Source organism: Macrobrachium nipponense, chromosome 1, assembly GCF_015104395.2.
Source record: "Macrobrachium nipponense isolate FS-2020 chromosome 1, ASM1510439v2, whole genome shotgun sequence".
In the NCBI taxonomy this organism is placed as follows: Eukaryota; Metazoa; Arthropoda; class Malacostraca; order Decapoda; family Palaemonidae; genus Macrobrachium; species Macrobrachium nipponense.
The window spans coordinates 189,228,360-189,246,714 of record NC_087200.1 but is presented as its reverse complement, the minus strand read 5'-3'; the positions used below and the strand labels follow the sequence as shown (position 1 = coordinate 189,246,714).

Genomic DNA, 18,355 nt, shown 5'->3' with positions numbered 1-18,355 from the left:
AAGAGGGTTAGTGAAATACAAGCTTTTAGTAATTTAGTGGGATTCAAAGGAGACAATGCTGTCTGCTCTTTGAGCCCCATCTTTTATTGGCGAAGAATGAAAATCCTTCTAATCCTTGGCCGAAAACTTTCGAGATCAAGGGTATGTCAAGTCTGGTGGGCCAAGAACCAGAGAGAGCCCTGTGCCCTGTCAGGGCTCTCAAGTTCTATGTACATAGAACAAAAGAGGTAAGAGGTCCCTCAGGTAATCTCTGGTGCTCTGTGAAGAGACCAGAGTTACCTTTATCTAAGAATGCTGTTGCTTTCTTTCTGAGGGACGTCATTAAAGAGGCTCATTCGTCTTTCCAGAAGACTGATTTGAGCCTCTTACGAGTGAAAGCTCACTAAGTTAGAGCTGTCGCTACCTCTCTTGCTTCCAAAAGGAATATGTCAATCAAGGACATTCTTGATTGCACCTTTTGGAGTAGTAACTCCGTCTTCGCCTCACATTACCTAAGGGATGTGAGAACGATTTATGACGACTGTAATTCACTGGGGCCATACGTTTCTGCGGACACAGTCTTGGGGTCCGGAAGTAGCTCTTTCCCTATCCCTTAGTTAGGTTTAGGTTAGTTTTATTGTTGTGTTTTTAGGTTGTGGTGAGTCTTATGTGAAGATCTCCCATCCTTTAGTTAGTTTTAAGGGGTTTTTTGGATAGTTGGTCAGGTGGTGGTCAGTTGCTTCGTTGCCCTCATATGTATGGCTCGATGATCTTGTCACGTTGAGGTCATGTACCCGTTGACAGATCATCCAGAGCGCACCAGCACTACAGGTCTCCACCTGGCTGGCAACTCTGATTTAAGCAAAAGCAGCCTTAAGTGACAGTAATCACAGAGTCTACTTTGCTAACAGGTGATGGAACCAAGATGTATATCTCTACTTAATTTTAAGTTTCCTAAAAAATCCTATTCTGTCTCTTCCCACCATCCGAAGGTGGGATTCAGCTATATATGTATATATCTGTCAGGTAAGTGGCATGAACAAAATGTTATTGTTATTATACAATTAAGTTTGTTCATACTTACCTGGCAGATATATATAATTAAAGTGCCCGCCCTCCTCCCCTCAGGAGACAGGGGCATTAATAAAATATGAATAGAAAATGGGAATGGTTCCTGATATCCGCCTCCCAGCGGCGGGAATGGGTACTACCACCTGGCCGCCCACTGCGTGTGCCGCGAGTTTTGAAATTCTGTCGGACTTCAGAAAATACAGCTATATATATATCTGCCAGGTAAGTATGAACAAACTTAATTGTATAATAACAATAACATTTTTTCTCCACTTGCAACCTCTATTCAGCGAATAGCAGACTTTTTAACCTTCCTCAGAGATGAGAAACATTTGTCCATTTCTGCCATTAGTGGCTACAGAGCAGCCCTGAGTTAGTGTTACACCTTAAAGGTATTGACATCTCGTCCTGGAAACTTTCCTTGCTAGTTAAGGGGTTTGAACAGTCGAGCTCTAGGGAGCTCAAGCCTCTGACGTGGAATGTTTCCTTGGTTCTCGAGAGCTTCACTAAGGGTCCATGTGAGCCTCTGTGTCGCTCATCTGACAGGAGCTAGACGCTCAAGACAGTTTTCCTCCTGACCTTAGCATCTTCCAAGAGGGTAGGAGGGCTCCTCAGTCTGAGCTATGATGTGAAGCACACCAGGGGTTGGGGGTCGGTGTCCTTCGAATTTGTCCCAGAATTCGTGGCCAAGACCCAAAATCCCTCTGTGCACGATGATAGGTTCACTTCATTTTCCATTCCATCACTTAGTGACTTTGGTGATGCTCAAGAGCTTTTGTTGTGTCCTGTCCAGGCCCTGCGATGCTATCTTAGAGGGCACGGCACCTTAGACCAGGCTGCCGCAGACGTTTTGTTAGCACAGGACGTACAAAGAAAGAGGTATTGAAGAATACTATCTCTTTTTGGATACGGGAAGCCATCAGACAGGCATACTTGACTCTTGATGATTCCACCACCACGTCGTGCAGGCTAGAGCGCATGACATTAGGGGTATTGGTCCCCCTTTGGCTTTCAAAAAGAACTTGGCTGTACATAGAGTGCTGAGCGCTGGTACATACTTGGTTACGCCAGTCCATGTTCACCTCTTTCTATCGTAAGGATGTTGCCCACAGATCTACGGATACATTTTTCCCTGGGTCCTGTGGTGGCTGCCCAACAGGTTGTGTAACTCTAGTTGCCCTTAACAGGGCACTTTTGTATCTTATTTAAGATGATTGTGTGGATGAGAGAATGAGTGAGTTGGCTGGCCTCTCTCTGTCTCTTTTACCTTTCCTTCTTCCTTTGGGTGGGTTAAGGAATAGACACGTCATTTGCTGGACCTGGTCTGATACAGTGAATAAGGTAGTCATACTGATAGTGTGGTCACTTGGTATACAAATATCAAACCCTCTATTCAGTAGCACACGCTCCACTCCTTGGCAAGGAGGAGTTTGGAGCGATAACAAACCCTGGTGTGTTAGTTTGTTATTGGACAGTCAAAGTTTCAATTTGTTTCCCTATACAATGATTCTCCCATACAGTGAGCCCCCTGTGTTCGCATTCTCTGGATTCACGGGCTCAATGATTCGCGGATTTCTGTCTGGACCATATCTACCCATTATTTGCGGGGGATTGTCTATTCCGACGATAATTAATCACTAATTAGTGAATTTTGATGTTATTTTCATGCCTAAATACATTTTTATGATACAAAAATTATTTACTAATTTTAATTTAATTAATATTGATCAATACTGTATTAGTCAGTTTAATAAGATTAAATGATATCACATACCAACAATAATAATTCTCTCTCCTCTCTTACAGAGATGTAAGTTTTTTGTGTGATAAATAAATGATTTACAGATTTTCAAATATTAACCCTCTTATGCCGACTGGACGTATTTTACGTCTACTTACAAAAGTTTTTTTTTTTTGAAAAAATTCGCGGAAAATACTTATAGGCCTACCAGCCTAAAACTTTTGAATCACGCGCCTTGGGGGATGCTGGGAGTTCACGGATCAAGGTGTTGTTTTGTTTACAATCGTTACGCAGGCGCGCAAGCGCGAGTTTCTTTCTTGCTGCACTAAAAAGTATCTGTGACACATCTTGGAAATTATTTGAAGGTTGTAGCTTTTCTTATTTCCGAAATAATTGCATATAGAAAATATATACAGTGGTCCCCCCGTATTCGCGGGGAATGCGTACGAGACCCCCCCGCGAATAGTTAGAATCCGCGAATGTTTGGAACCCCTATAAAAACGCTAAAAACAGCCTATTTTGTTAGTTAAAACTTAAGAAAAACCACTAAAAATTTTCATACTTGGTTTTTTTAATAGTTTTATCTCAAAAAGTGCATTTTATGATGAAATTGATAACAAAAACCAGGAATTTGTGGATATTTCTCATAGAAAAATACCGCGAATGCGCGAATTTTCCGCGAGTAATGCAGGGAAACGTTCCCGAGAGAAATCCGCGAATGTGTGAGTCCGCGAATACGGGGGGTCCACTGTATATATAAAAATTCGACATTCGGTCAACTTTAACTCGTTAGATATGGTCAAAAACTGCAATTGTAAGCTAATACTCTTACATTATAGTAATATTCAATCATTTGTCTTCATTTTGAAAGAAATTGGAAGTCTCTAGGACAATATTTAGATTTATGGTGAATTTTTGAAAAAAATATTTGTTTATGTCCGCGCGTTACGAATTCATGCATTATTTTGTGATAATATTTTCTCTGTGTTGCTTTTATCGTTTTACAATGTGTTATATACCAAAATGATCGCAATTTAGTGTACATTACAACAACAAAAAAAGTAACTTGTTACCTTTAACCGTTTTGTTCACAGCGCGATTTAAATACAATTATATATGAAATTTCGTTTTTGCGCTATCATATATCGCATTATTTATATATGATAATGATAATATTTTTCATTTCTGATGGTTGCATACTAAACTTCAGCCAATGGCAAAAAAGGAGCCAAAAATGAACTCTTAATCTTGAAAACTAAGCGCGCTGTGATTTTTTGAAAAAAATATTTTTTCCGCTTCCGCGCTCACTCTGAAACACCTCCGGCACACGGGAGACAATTTTTTTTTACCGCTTCGGCGCAAGAGGGTTAATATTGATGTAAAGAGCAATCAATTCATTAAAGAAAATAGTACAGTGAAATAGTAAGATTTCAGTTTATAGATTTTGGAAAATATGTAAGAACGAAGGAAATCCCAGTCTCCGCATATTTCTTCTCCTATCTAGCTCTCTCCTCTCTCTCCTCTCTGTCTCTCCTCCATCTCTCTCTCTCGCCTCTCTCTCTCTCCTCTCTCTCTCTTCTCTCTCTCTCTCTCTCTCTCTGAGATGAGAGATTTTTATGATACATGTATGTATAAAAAGTTTATTTTATTTTCAAATAATAATAATAATAATAATAATAATAATAATAATATAATAACTATAATTACAAAAATCATATGTGAAAGTCTTTTACAGAAATACAATGCTAATCTCCTCTCTCTCTCTCTCCTCTATCTCTCTCTCTCTCTCTCTCTCTCCTCTCTCTCTCTCTCTCTCTCTGACAGAGATGTATGTTTTTTTGTATGATATATAAGTGATTTACTAACTTTGAGATATCAATATTAATGTAAACAGCAATAATATAAATTCATTAAAGTAAATGTTAAAGTGAATTAGCAAGATTTTAGTTTAAAAATTAAAAAAATCATGTAAGAATGAAAGAAAATCCTTTCTACCCGCATCTTGTCTTTGAACTCCAGTTAGCCAAGCTGTCAGATATATCAAGTAATGTGACAGGAGGGCAGAGTGTGTTGCCCTCACCAGATCATGCAATTTCTCTCTCTCTCTCTCTCTCTCTCTCTCTCTCTCTCTCTCTCTCTCTCTCTCTCTCTCTCTCTCTCTTTTACTAAAATGAGAGAATTTCTATGGTATATGCATATATGTTTGTTAATATTTTTGCATAATAATAATAATATAACTAATTTCAAAATTCATATGTGATAGTATTTTAAAGAAAGACAATAATCTATCCTTTTCACTCTTTTAGATAAGGATAACTCTCTCTCTCTCTCTCTCTCTCTCTCTCTCTCTCTCTCTCTCTCTCTCTCTCTCTCTCTCTCTCTCATAGTGGTAACTCTTGCCCTCTGTTTGGGCTGGAAGTGTATGTATAAGTATATCTTTAAGGGCATTACTACATTTTATGGTAAAATAATAATATACAGTACTAGTTTTCAAATAATATTAGGTTTTTAATAAGATTAAACAATAACAATAACATTCTCTCTCTCTCTCATCTCTCTCTTACTTATGTATGTTTATTTGTTTTGTAGTATAAATAAATGATTTGCCTTATAACTAATTTTCTAATATTAATAAGATTGATAAAAAAAACTACCGATTCCCAGTCTTTTTATCCACTTGGAGGAAGGTGGGCAGGGGAGCAAATGGCAGTTTGATATACGAATTGGTGGAGAGGAAGGAGTAGAGTCTAAGAGTTATTCTCTCTCTCTCTCTCTCTCTCTCTCTCTCTCTCTCTCTCTCTCTCTCTCTCTCTCTGTTATTGGCTTTAGGTATATATTTCTAAGGGTAAAATGTTTAAGATGACTTTGAAATGATATTAATAATTATAACCTCAAAGATTAATACAGTATTAGGTTAGTAATTTTAAGTATATTTGAAGTAGGATTTTATTTAAGGTATACATTTGGTATCTGAACTTTAAAGATAGGCAGTTAAAAGCATTTTTTGTGGTGGTTCTAACTATTCGTGGGTTGTGACTATTCATGGGGGTGTCTGGTACACATCCCCTGCGAATACGGGGAACACTGTATATCGTACGTCACTCAGGGTCTGAGTGGTTAGGTATCAATTTATCTAGCTTCTCATGGGTTTCAGTCCCTCTCTGGAAGTTATTTCTTCTGGAGCTGGACTGGTGGGTAGGCCCCCAGCTGGTTTAGGATGTCATGTACCTCTCTCCAAGTATGAGTCTATCCTATTGTCAAGACTGAAGGTTTGCTCGCGTATGAACAAGTGACAAATTTTCTAAGACAATTTGTATTTTTCATAGCTACAAACCTGAGGTCTTAACATTATACTGCCCACCTCTAGCCGCCCTTCTGTCTGCTAAGACATCCTGAGTTGGGATTCTTCATGAAACATACGCAAGCGTTACCAATTCTCACAAGTTTCCTTGCTTTCATCTGCATTTTAACCGGATCCAGCTAGGCGCCAGAAATTATCCTATCATTAAGACCTCAGGTTTGTAGCTATGAAAAATACAAATTTTCTTAGAAAATTTGTCATTTCAGGACGATGCTACATTTACAGGATTCCATAATGAAAGTACTAAAGCAAATTTCACAGTTCAGAAAAAATGAAAATGTATAAATTTCACAGGCCAGGGTGCATTATCCAGAATCCCCCAGTTCCAGAGAGAGCTCCAAAAGTACACAGGCACTCTGCATCTAGCTTTCATGCCTCCTTGAAGTTTAAATTTACAAACCATGCTGGTCCTAAACTCCCTTGACCCCTCTCCCCCCCAGGGCAACAATGCTCCCCTTCACAAGGCTGGCCATTGTGTCCAACATAGTTAACATTGAGAGGTTTCCATGTCTGCAGTTTCAAACTTGTTCCACCAGAGGACTAATGGTTTATTCAACTTCCAAGTGCAAGTTTAAGCTTGTTGAAACTCCAAGGTTATAATCTTAAGGGGCCGGCCGGAACCCCTATATATGGTGGTATAGGGTGAAAAATGCAAAGTCATGAAAAAATTCATGGAGCTTCATATGGCAATTGAGAATACGTATACGAAATATTTTGTCAAAATTCCTCTTACTTTCGTAGTTACAGGGTAATTAGTTAACGTAACTCAATAAGCCTAAAACATTGATCCGTACAAGAAAATGCAATATTTCTTATATTATCGTAAATTTTGATAATTATTGTCAAAGAAATTGGGAGAAATGGCATCTGTAGACATTCCCCGAGTCGAGAAGGAGACTTCAGACTCAGCTACCAAGTCCAGTCATGAATTAGTAGTCAAAACTATACTTATTGACCTTCAAAATCTATCTTCTCACTTAGTTTTAAAGCTATAACATTGGAATTTGGTATATAACTCAGAAAGACATTATAGAACAATCAAATAGAGCCCTTTTTTCCAATTTTTGTTTTGTATTTTTTTTATAAATTTTTTTCTCCTGATTTATAGGGTTTATTTTCTGGGCTCAGCTCGTGTCGGCCTATGAAAGGATCCTTAATATCATTCTTTCTAGGTAAAATTAATCTAAAATTACCAGAGAAAAACAAAATTAAGAAAATGTCAGTAAAACTGACTCGCTCACTCTTAAAAAGAAAGTGTCGGTATGGTAATAGGGGCGAGTGGGACTACCACGAGACATTCACCAATTAGACCTTCCAATCAGAATCCCCACAAGAGAGAGCTGATACCAACGGGCGATGCAGCCGCTACTACTACTACTAGAGGACGCCACGGACAGCAGCGCCCCTAGCGGTCATCCTTAATATTTAGCGCTAGCGTCCAGACGCATTTTCTCTGTGCTGTGCATTTTACGAGGATTTATTATCTTCTTCAAGATGGAACGTTCTGCAATCGCAACGGCTAAGTTAAGTGCCTCATAAGTAATGTTTTACTATATTTTTGTCTTCCGGGAACCAGTATTTTCCTTCTAATAGGTCATATACGGTTTCCCGGTTGTCTCGTGGCGACGCCATGCTGCCTCGTTAAGAATTCCCGGTCCTCCATACTGGGACTTCTTATACTTATGGGCTTACCTTTTACGTTCATCGTTTTTACATCGAGTTTTAGCTAGTTTAGCCCCCTTACCATTTCTCCTAGTTTGGTATTTAGGGCTATTATTATTGTTCCAGCCCAGCATCCCGGCTCTTGCTCTTCATCGGCTTTCGCTGGCTCCGAGTAGGCTTCTGTTCCTCGGAACAGTTTGCCTCCTCCTGGGCTTCTTTTTCTTCTACTAAAAGTGTCTTTTCCATCTTTACGATGTAATTTTATTCTATTTAGGGTGTTAGGCTAGCCTAGGTGCATGTTCCATGATTTGGTACAGCCTGGTTCACGTGGCCCTCCCACGGTTGTGTTGCTCGCGGCTTAGGCCACTTGCGGTCACGTGTTCCATCGCACCTTACCCTTCCCCTTCCCTCCCTACCAGGTATAGGGAGGTGCTGGGGGACCCCTTGGTTGTCATGACAACCTCAGTTGCCCTCCTCCCTCCCTCTCTGAGGTGGCCAGGGGTTCCTCCCAGCGAGGGGTATAGGGCGACCACTCATAGGGTACCGTGTCTCCGAGCGGGTAGCTGTTGAGACGGGGAGGAGTAGGCCACCCCCCCCCTCTCTCTCTCCCGCCGTGTTACGCCGAGACCCTCCCCCCCCTTCCCTAGTTGCTCAGCCACCTTCCCTTTCTATAACGAACGGAGCCTTCCGTCGCAGCCGGGGCACCTTTGGTTATAGATTACTGGCTCCGCCAGCGGGCGGGGTGGTCACTACTAGTGGTCGGTTGCTTGCCTACTATATCCTTATATCTCTCCCCCGCTACCGGAAGGGAGCTTGCTTCTTACCCGGGCACTCTTCTAGTAGACGGGTGGAGGAAGGTTTGATATTATTGTATGTTAAGGATATACCCTAATTTTACGATGATTTGTTTAATTTTATTATTCATATGCTTACCATCCCCGCCATTTTTCGTCGTGGTTTCCTTTTACCACCACTCCTGGTTGGATTCTATCCTTTGTCCCCGCCGCCAGCGGAGCATAGCCTAGGACAACCAACCAACCTTGTTACCACACGTATTATGGCGGGGTTCTGGTTTAATCTAACTTTCTCGCTCCGGCACCAGCGGAGCAACTGTTAGACTGTAAGTGTTCTCCTGATACTCATATATTTTTCCACTTACAGGCTACCAACTGTCAGGTCCCGGCGTGCAACGCGACGTTGTACGACCCCTGCGGCCATGATGAGTGCAGGTCTCACGCTCCTTGTGCCACGTCATTCAACGATATGATCGTCTGGCACCCGGAAGCCTGCGCCATCTGCTACGACCTAGTCGGTCAGCTGGTGGAGGGGGTAAGTCGATTATAGGCTTCTTTATCACTTACTAACAACTCTTAGACATAAGTTTGTTAACCCCGTTCCGCCATTAGAAGCTCATCTTGTCCTTTCTTCCAGGCTACTAGTGTGAGGGAGGTCGCCCTTGCTACCCTGAAAGCGTGTGGGCGGTCTTCTTGGGAAGAACGCCGCCAAAGGCCAGCCGTACATCCTTGATAAGAAGCTGGCCGTCCAGATCTTCCCGGCGGGCAAGTCAACAGGGTACGTTGACCCCTTGTCCGCAGCCCCTCTCATAGCCTCCATCCAGCAAGATCTCCAGCAATCTTTCGGGGTCGTAGCTTCTCAGGAGTCGGTCCCGGACGTCGCTGCCCTGGACCTAAACATCGAGCCGATGGCGGTTGGAGTAGAGGATTTGTTGGTTGAGGTAGGTGTGTCGGGCGCCCAAGGTCTTTCCTTGGGTGTTCCCGGATCTTCTCCTGTCCCTTCTTCGAGCGCCTCTTTCCAAGGCTTTGTGGGATCTGAGATCCCTACCCGCTCTCCCGCTCTCTCTGTACCTCCTAAGGTGAAGGGACAGAGAGAACCGAAGACTCTATCTAAGACGACTTCTAAGAAGTCGTCTTCGTCTTCTTCGGCTAGGAAGTCTTCGACTTCTTACGCCGACGCGGTGAAGGCCAAGCCGAGCTCTTCTTACTCGAAGAGCTCTAGAAGCAAGGCCTTCTAAAGGAGAAGGCTCGCGCTCCCCGCCGAGCCAGTGTCCCTTCTCCTGCCTCCACCGCATCCACTCCGGCAACGCCGGTGGGAGGAGCGGGATCCAGCACCTTTGATCCCACTGCTTTCTCAGCAGTGGTGATGCAACAGGTGGGTGAGATGGTTGGTTCGCAAGTCTCCGCCCTGGGGACGAAATTTGAGCAGATGTTTGCACAACTGTCAAGCACCCTGTCTCAATCAGGCCAATCCATCCAGGATCTCTCTAACAGGGTTAGAGAGAATGAGGACCGAGTGGCTGGGCTCTCTCAGGTCCCTCTTCCAGTCTCCCCAGGACCAAGCGCTGGTATTTTCCAGCTCCCGCCATACGACTCTCTGCCAGCTTTCTCTATGGAGAACCCTTGGAGAGTAGCCGCCTACGCTCCATTTAAGGATGGGATGATCTCTATCCCGGAGTGTGGAACTCGAAGGATTGAGGACTTCGAGTTTTATCCTCCGGGTCTGGCGCAGCCTTTCATCGGCTATGCTAGGCTGACTGTAGCGGCTCTTACTAGGGAAGACAAGATCTCTAGGGAAGATGTTCTCTACAGTAGGGATCATGCCCAACGGGAATGGGTTCACTGCCTTGAGGACTGGGAGTGCACAAACACTAAGCTCCAGGCCTATAAGAGTCCTTTCACTATTTTTGCGACGGAAGAAGAGGCTTCTCTTCCGTTCGCCACGAAAATAGTTGAGAGGACTCTTCAGGCAGTCCTCAAGGATGAGCCCATGCCACAGCTAAGGGAGGCGGAGTCTACTTCTCCGCTCTTCCCAGCTTTTGGAGAATTGTGGGAGAACTTGCCAGCCACATTCACGCTTGGCAAGCTCAAACCGGACTGCGCCATGGACCAGTTCGGCGAGAAGCTCCCAAGACTGCCTGATTCCTTGATTCAGGCGGAGTTTGACGCGCGAAATAGGTTTGGCAGGTCCCTCAATTCTCTAATAATAACGGAAATGGCTGCTCTTTCATATGCTACAAAACCGCTGTTTAAGATCTTGGCCAAATCCCAGCTTCAGACGGTTCAGACAGATGCTTTCGACTTCTTCCAAGCTAGGAGGAATTGCCGAAAGCACGTTCTGCAGGAGTGCACTATTAGGCACGAGCCTAATAGACTCCTGGCTTCTAGCATGTGGGGAGCGGATCTCTTCCCAGAATCCGCTGTAAATGAAGTTCACCACGAGGCTGCTAGGCTCAACCAGAGCCTTAGAGCTAGGTGGGGAATTTCATCTAAGAGGAAGCAAGAATCCGCCCCCACTGCTGGTAAGAAACCAAAGAAGTCTGGTAAAAGGTTCCAGCCTTACCAGAAACACCAGCAACAGCAGCAATTTGTCCAGGCCGTCCCGGTTACCCAACAGGGACAACCTGGTAGTTCGAAACAGAACCAGCCCATCCTCCTGCTGTCTCCTCAATCACAACCGTCGACCTCCTACGCACTCTCGCCGGCCTTCAACCCTACGTATGAAGGTCAGGGCTACACTCCCTTTAACAAGCAGCCGAGAGGTAGGGCGAGAGGCTACTTTCGCCAGCGTGGCGCAGGACGGGCGACAAGGAGCAGGCAGTTCAGAGGAGGGCGTGGTGGTCAACCCGCCTATCAACAATGAGGAGGGCTCCCCGCCCCAGGTAGGAGGGAGGCTGTTCCTCTTCCGTCACAGGTGGGGGTTCAGCAATTGGGCACAGAGCATAGTGTCCAAAGGGTTGGGTTGGAGTTGGATCAAGATCCTCCTCCAATCAAATCATTCCACCAAATACCATCAGAGGAATTGACAGATTACGCGGAGGAACTCCTTCAGAAAGGAGCTATTGCGAGAGTCAAGCATCTAAAATTTCAAGGTCGCTTATTCAGCGTGCCAAAGAAAGGCTCAACAAAAAGAAGGGTAATCTTAGACTTGTCAAAGCTAAACTCTTTCATTCGTTGCGACAAGTTCAAGATGCTTACCCTCTCGCAAGTAAGGACCTTACTTCCGCGTGGAGCCGTCACATGCTCCATCGATCTTACAGACGCATACTATCATATCCCTATAGCCAGACACTTCCGCCCATTACCTAGGGTTCAGGCTAGGAAATCAGACATTCTCATTCAAAGTGATGCCCTTCGGTCTGAATGTAGCCCCCAGGGTATTCACGAAAATAGCAGAAGTGGTTGTACAACAATTGAGAACTCAGGGAATCATGGTAGCAGCTTACCTCGACGATTGGTTGATCTGGGCACCAACCGTCGAGGAATGTCTCAATGCCACCAAAAAGGTAGTTCACTTTCTGGAACATCTGGGGTTTTCCAGATAAACAAAACGAAATCCAGACTTACCCCGGAGTCTCGTTTTCAGTGGCTGGGAATCCAATGGGATTTGTCTTCCCACAATCTGTCAATTCCAGTGGCCAAACGGAAGGAAATAGCAAAATCGGTCAGGCAATTTCTCAAATGCAAGCAAACATCAAGGAGAAACCAGGAAAGAATCCTAGGGTCCCTTCAGTTTGCTTCGGTAACAGATATCCTCCTGAAAGCAAGGCTAAAAGATATAAATCGAGTTTGGCGATCGAGAGCAAACACCAAATCTCGAGACAAGTTGTCAGTAATTCCACAGATCCTTCGCAATCAACTCCGTCCATGGTCGAAAGTAAAGAACTTAGCCAAGCAGGTACCCCTTCAATATCCCCTTCCAGTGTTAACCATTCACACGGATGCCTCCCTGTCCGGGTGGGGGGGATATTCTCAGTTCAAACAGGTTCAGGGGACTTGGTCAGTTCAATTTCGCCAGCTCCACATAAACGTTCTGGAAGCAATGGCAGTATTTCTTACCCTGAAGAGACTGCTTCCCCCGAAAAAGTCTCATCTAAGGCTAGTTTTGGACAGTGCAGTGGTGGTTCATTGCATCAACAGGGGAGGGTCCAAATCCAAGCATGTGAACCATGTCATGATAGCCATTTTTGCCCTAGCAAACAAACACAAATGGCATCTGTCCGCCACTCACCTGGCGGGGGTAAGAAATGTGATAGCAGACGCTTTGTCCCGGTCAGTGCCTCTGGAATCAGAATGGTCCCTAGACGACGGGTCATTCCAGTGGATAAGCCGGAGAGTCCCAGGTCTCCAAGTAGATCTCTTCGCCTCACAAGCGAACCACAAGCTCCCTTGCTATGTGGCCCCCAACCTGGACCCTCTGGCTTATGCCACGGACGCCCTGTCGTTAGATTGGGATCAGTGGAGAAAAATTTATGTTTTTCCTCCAGTGAATCTTCTCTTGAAAGTCTTAAGCAAGCTGAGGACTTTCAAAGGAATAGTAGCTCTGATCGCACCGGACTGGCCCAAGAGCAACTGGTATCCTCTTCTTCTGGAATTGGGTCTCCGACCTCAACGGATTCCCAATCCCAAGCTGTCACAATCAGTACAAATGAGGACTGTGTTCGCTTCCTCAGGAATTCTTCAGACCCTAACTTTATGGACTTCATGAAGTTTGCGGCTAATAAAGATGCTAATATTGATCCACAAAATATTCTCTTCCTAGAATCAGATAAGAGAGAGTCAACCATTAGACATATGACTCAGCTGTTAAAAAATTAGCATCTTTCCTGAAAGAATCAAACACTACAACCATGACAGTTAATCTAGCTATATCCTTTTTCAGGTCCTTGTTTGAAAAAGGTTTAGCAGCTAGCACTATTACTACTCATAAATCGGCTTTGAAGAAGATCTTTCAGTTAGGTTTTCAGATAGATCTGACTGAATCTTATTTCACGTCTATTCCTAAAGCCTGTGCTAGACTTAGACCTTCTCAAAGGCCTACTGCAGTTTCATGGTTCTTAAATGATGTCCTCAAACTAGCTTCAGATACTGACAACTCGTCTTGTACATTCATAATGCTTCTTAGGAAGACATTATTCTTATTAAGCCTAGCTTCAGGAGCTAGAATTTCAGAACTGTCGGCTCTATCCAGAGATGCGTGTCATGTGGAATTCCTCCCCTCAGGAGAAGTTCTGCTTGCTCCGGATCGTAGCTTTTTAGCTAAAAATGAGGATCCTCTGGCAAGGTGGGCTCCTTGAAAGTCATCCCACTTCCCCAAGATCCTTCTCTCTGCCCAGTATCAACTTTAAGAGCCTTTCTATCTCGTACATCCTCAAGATCCTCAGGTCCTCTCTTCATGAGAGAAAAAGGTGGTACTTTGTCAGTAAAAGGTATTAGACAACAAATCCTTTACTTTATTAAACAAGCCAATCCTGATTCATTCCCAAAAGCTCATGACATCAGGGGAGTAGCCACCTCAATTAATTACTTTCAACATATGAACTTTGAGGCTCTTAAAAAGTATACTGGATGGAAATCCCCGACAGTCTTTAAATGTCATTACCTAAAGTCCTTTGAATCTTTAAAATTTTCAGCAGTAGCAGCGGGAAACATTGTTTCTCCTGATACTGTATAGTAGTCGTAGTATAGATCCAGGTCTCCTTTCTACCTACCTCAGCCAACATGCCTCACCCTATCGCCATGCTACTCGGATATCCTAGCCTTAGCCGCTGAATCATAGCTACCAGTGGATTGTCCCTTATTTTTTTGCTAGGGACATCCACACTTATACTGTTATTGTACTTCAGTGTACCTACCCTTATTTTTATGCTAGGGTAGGACACAATGTGTTTGTATATTATGTAAATAATTTTCTAAGTAAATCTAATTTGTAAAAATTACACTGCATTATTATATTTACTGTGTTTACTGTAATTTTAAGTACTTTACATTACTAACTTTCTTTTATGTTACTGTTTAAAATAAGTTAGACTTAAGTACTTAGTTTATATGCTGTAATTGATTTACTTATATTATATCCATCATTTTACAACTGCTTTTCATTTGTCCCTTTTTTCCCATCTTGTCTGTTTCTCTGGTACTCTTTCATAGGCCGACACGAGCTGAGCCCAGAAAAGGGATTTTGACGAAGGAAAAATCTATTTCTGGGTGATTGGCTCGTGTCGCCCTATGAAAGGATCCTTAATATCATTCTTTCTAGGTAAAATTAATCTAAAATTACCAGAGAAAAACAAAATTAAGAAAATGTCAGTAAAACTGACTCGCTCACTCTTAAAAAGAAGTGTCGGTATGGTAATAGGGGCGAGTGGGAACACTACCACGAGACATTCACCAATTAGACCTTCCAATCAGAATCCCCACAAGAGAGAGCTGATACCAACGGGCGATGCAGCCGCTACTACTACTACTAGAGGACGCCACGGACAGCAGCGCCCCTAGCGGTCATCCTTAATCTAAAAAACATCTTGTCCTGCAGGGGGGGCAAACAATACAGGGTGGGTTTCATAGGGCGACACGAGCCAATCACCCAGAAATAGATTTTTCCTTCGTCAAAATCCCTTTTTTTACCATATTGAAAAATTCATATCTAGCAAAAAAATGACTTTTAAAAAAAAAACTCTCCATTCGATTGGAGGTCTACATTAGGTCTATATATGGTAGTAATCACAGGTCTTAATATTAAATATCAAGGGAGGAGATAGAATTTGAAAAATGGTTATTTTTGGGATAAATCGCCCTGGCGTCACAAAACCAAAGGTCAGAGGCGAAAATCATATGCGGTTTGGAGATGTCCCAAGTCACCTTATTAAGTGGTATGAATATCAAAGTCCTGTCCTTAAAAAAGGGCATTAGCCGGCCGGCCCCCTTAAGCAACCACTGATATACCAAGAACTTATGAAAAATCTTAGGCTTCACAGAAAAATTTTTTTTTTTGCTTTACAAAGTGTTCCATTCATCCAACCATGCTTGTTAACAGCACCAAATGTTTTGTAATTATATGCAAAGTGAAGGGAGCAGGAATTCAGGAATTTTTTCATATATGAAAATTGTGTATTATGTATTGTTTGTTGTAATGTCATAAATTTTCTTTCAGATTTCAGCTCAGTTCATCAGGAATTGTAATTAACAAAGATGTCCAGGAAGCATTGTCTTTTAATCAACCTGTTGTTGCTCTAGAATCCACTATAATCACTCATGGTATGCCATATCCTCTCAATATAGAAACAGCTATAGCAGTTGAAAGTCTTATCAAGAAGGAGGTAAGAGTAGTGTTATTAATTCCATTTTAGATATGAATGCTGTAGTACTAAATATATGTTTTCAATTATACAACTTCCCCAGTAATTATATAGCTAAGAGTTTCACTCACCTTCAGTTAAAATCCTGAAATTTGTGAATCGTGCTAATTTTTTATTTGTTTTGGTTAGGTAACAGTGCCCCACCCACTTTCGGGGCAAAAGTACCAGCTGATGGCTATGGTTGTCGGTTCCAGTTATTCCTGAAATTTTTTGGACTTTCCTTTTGTAATCGCAATTGGTGAAGTACTCTATTCTTGTATTAGCCGTCTTGGTGAATCATTTAGACAGTGTTAGGTTCTTTGATAAGAACTAGCTTCACACTTTATGTACTAATTGTAGAGGGCAAATATGTTAACTTGGTAATACATGTAATAAATATGTTGATTGGTATGAAAGGAAGTGGAAGAGTTTGGAATCTCATTTGGGCCAATTCAAAATCAACTAGCCAGGATTCTTCTGAATTGAATTATAATAATAATAGTATCCTTTATTTCAACTCAGGGCCATATATACATGGAATATACAAAATACAGAGTATTCCTGTTATATCTTTAGCTCCCACTCCCACTTCTCTTGCTTCGCCACCTTCTCCATTTGCAGGCTCCCGCACTTCTGATTCCAACCCCATCACCTGTCTAGAAGAAAAGATTGATATGCGTCTTGCTCTGTTAGTACAGACTATGGAGCAGCTTGGTGCGTCTTAATGGACAAGGCGAAAGGTGATAGTGTTGTGGCAGTGGAGGAGGTGGCTGTTTGTTTCACCAACGCTCCTAGGCAGAGGTCACTGTCACACCCCCCAGTTCAGGGGAGGAGTCAAACTGGTAACCCAAGGGAGGTCGGTTGGGTCTGCCCATGAGCAGTTGCCTCCCTCAGTTCAACCTGTTGTTGTTTCATGGGTTGCAACGGAGAGCCGTTGAAAAGGTCTCCCCTTGGATGTATGTACAGATGACTCCTCTCCACGATGCCAGTGGCGTTCAGGGAGCAAGTCTTGACCGTTGAAGAGAGGCGCTTCGGACGCAGCTCCAGTGGTTCCTACTAAGAAGCCTAGAGAACCACACCCTTCTTGCCGTCACTGGGACAGCCCAGAGCATTTTTCTTCCAACTGCCTCTTGGAAGTTGACACTCCTCCGGGGCCCAAGGCTTGTTGTTGCTCTTTGGCTCCTCTTCAAGCTCCTGTATGTGTCGTGCAAGAGCGCCCATCGAACATAGTCAAGTGCCCATTGGCGCTCAAGCTCACTTCTGTTATGCACCAGTCAGAACCTGCTTGCATCGCGCAGGAGTTCTCTTGGACTCCCTCGGCTCCTTATATGCTGTTGCTTCTGCTGTTGAGACAGTAGATCCCATTCAGGCAAAGCTCGACAGTGTTCTGCTTTTACTGAATAAGCCTCTTACTTCAGTTCAAGCTACCATGACTCAGTTAGTGCCCTCGACGGTCTAACAAGCACCCACTGCAGTTCAACTGATGCCAGTAGTGGTCGAAGCTCCCTCTATATCGTTTCCTTGGACGCCTCGAGACGCTACAGCGCCACAAACTCCTGTAGAGGCTGTTTCAACACAGACACAGGTTGATGCGACCACACCTCAAGCTCCTGCAGATGTGGATCTTTCCCCTATTTCTTCTGAAGACGAAGTTACAGAGGATCAAGAGGCTCCCTCTTCAGCATATGTGGCTTTATTGAAGTTATTGCATGTCACATATCCGTCTTTTTTCAAACTAACTTTTCCATCGTCTCCTGAATTGACTTTTGTTATGGATAGTATGCCTACCTCAAACCCCTCGAAGATGCCAAAGATGGTTTTGTCGTCTTCAGCTAAGAAGTATTTTAAAGAGATAGATGCTTGGGTTGCTGAATAGAGGGTACAAGGCAAGACCTCTTTTTGTTTTCCACTTTCCCAAATCTCCAGGTGGAGATACTTGTCGTATACCACGAAGGAGACTCCTTCCTTGGGTGTTTGTGCCTCCGCACAGGGAGATTTTTCTGGTCTTTGTAGACGCAGCCAAACGCTCAGCTTTTTCTTTGGCGAATATTTTGTTTTCTGCCTCAGTGTTGGCACATCTCCTGAAAGGTATTTGAAGTTTTCAACTTTCTCGATTGGTCTGTTGGCGCTCTAGCCTGCAAGATTAGGTCTTGCCCTTCACTTTCTGAGAACCTCCTGGCGGATTGGATGGGAGTTCTCTCGTATAATGATAAGGGGATTAGGGACAGTTCCCACGACTTGCTCTCTCTCTACACGATGGGAACACTCAAGAAGAGGGAGCTTTGGTGTTCTTACATGTCTAAGGGCGTTACTTCCTCTGGATCTGGAGAAGAATTGTACTCTAGATCTCCTCGCTCAGTCTTCCAAAAGACCAAGAGATCCTCCAGCAATGGTAGCAAGACAACCTCTC

At 43.3% G+C, this 18,355-nt stretch overlaps 1 protein-coding gene across 1 annotated transcript in view; it reads left to right on the top strand.

Annotated features, from left to right (window-relative positions):
* LOC135219937 (pseudouridine-5'-phosphate glycosidase-like) overlaps positions 1 to 18,355 on the top strand; it is a gene marked incomplete in the record, with an annotated part of 64,106 nt that overhangs the window by 17,957 nt on the left and 27,794 nt on the right. The window contains 1 exon segment of the mRNA XM_064257170.1: positions 15,762 to 15,927. Coding sequence (XP_064113240.1) covers positions 15,762 to 15,927 — 166 coding nt within the window.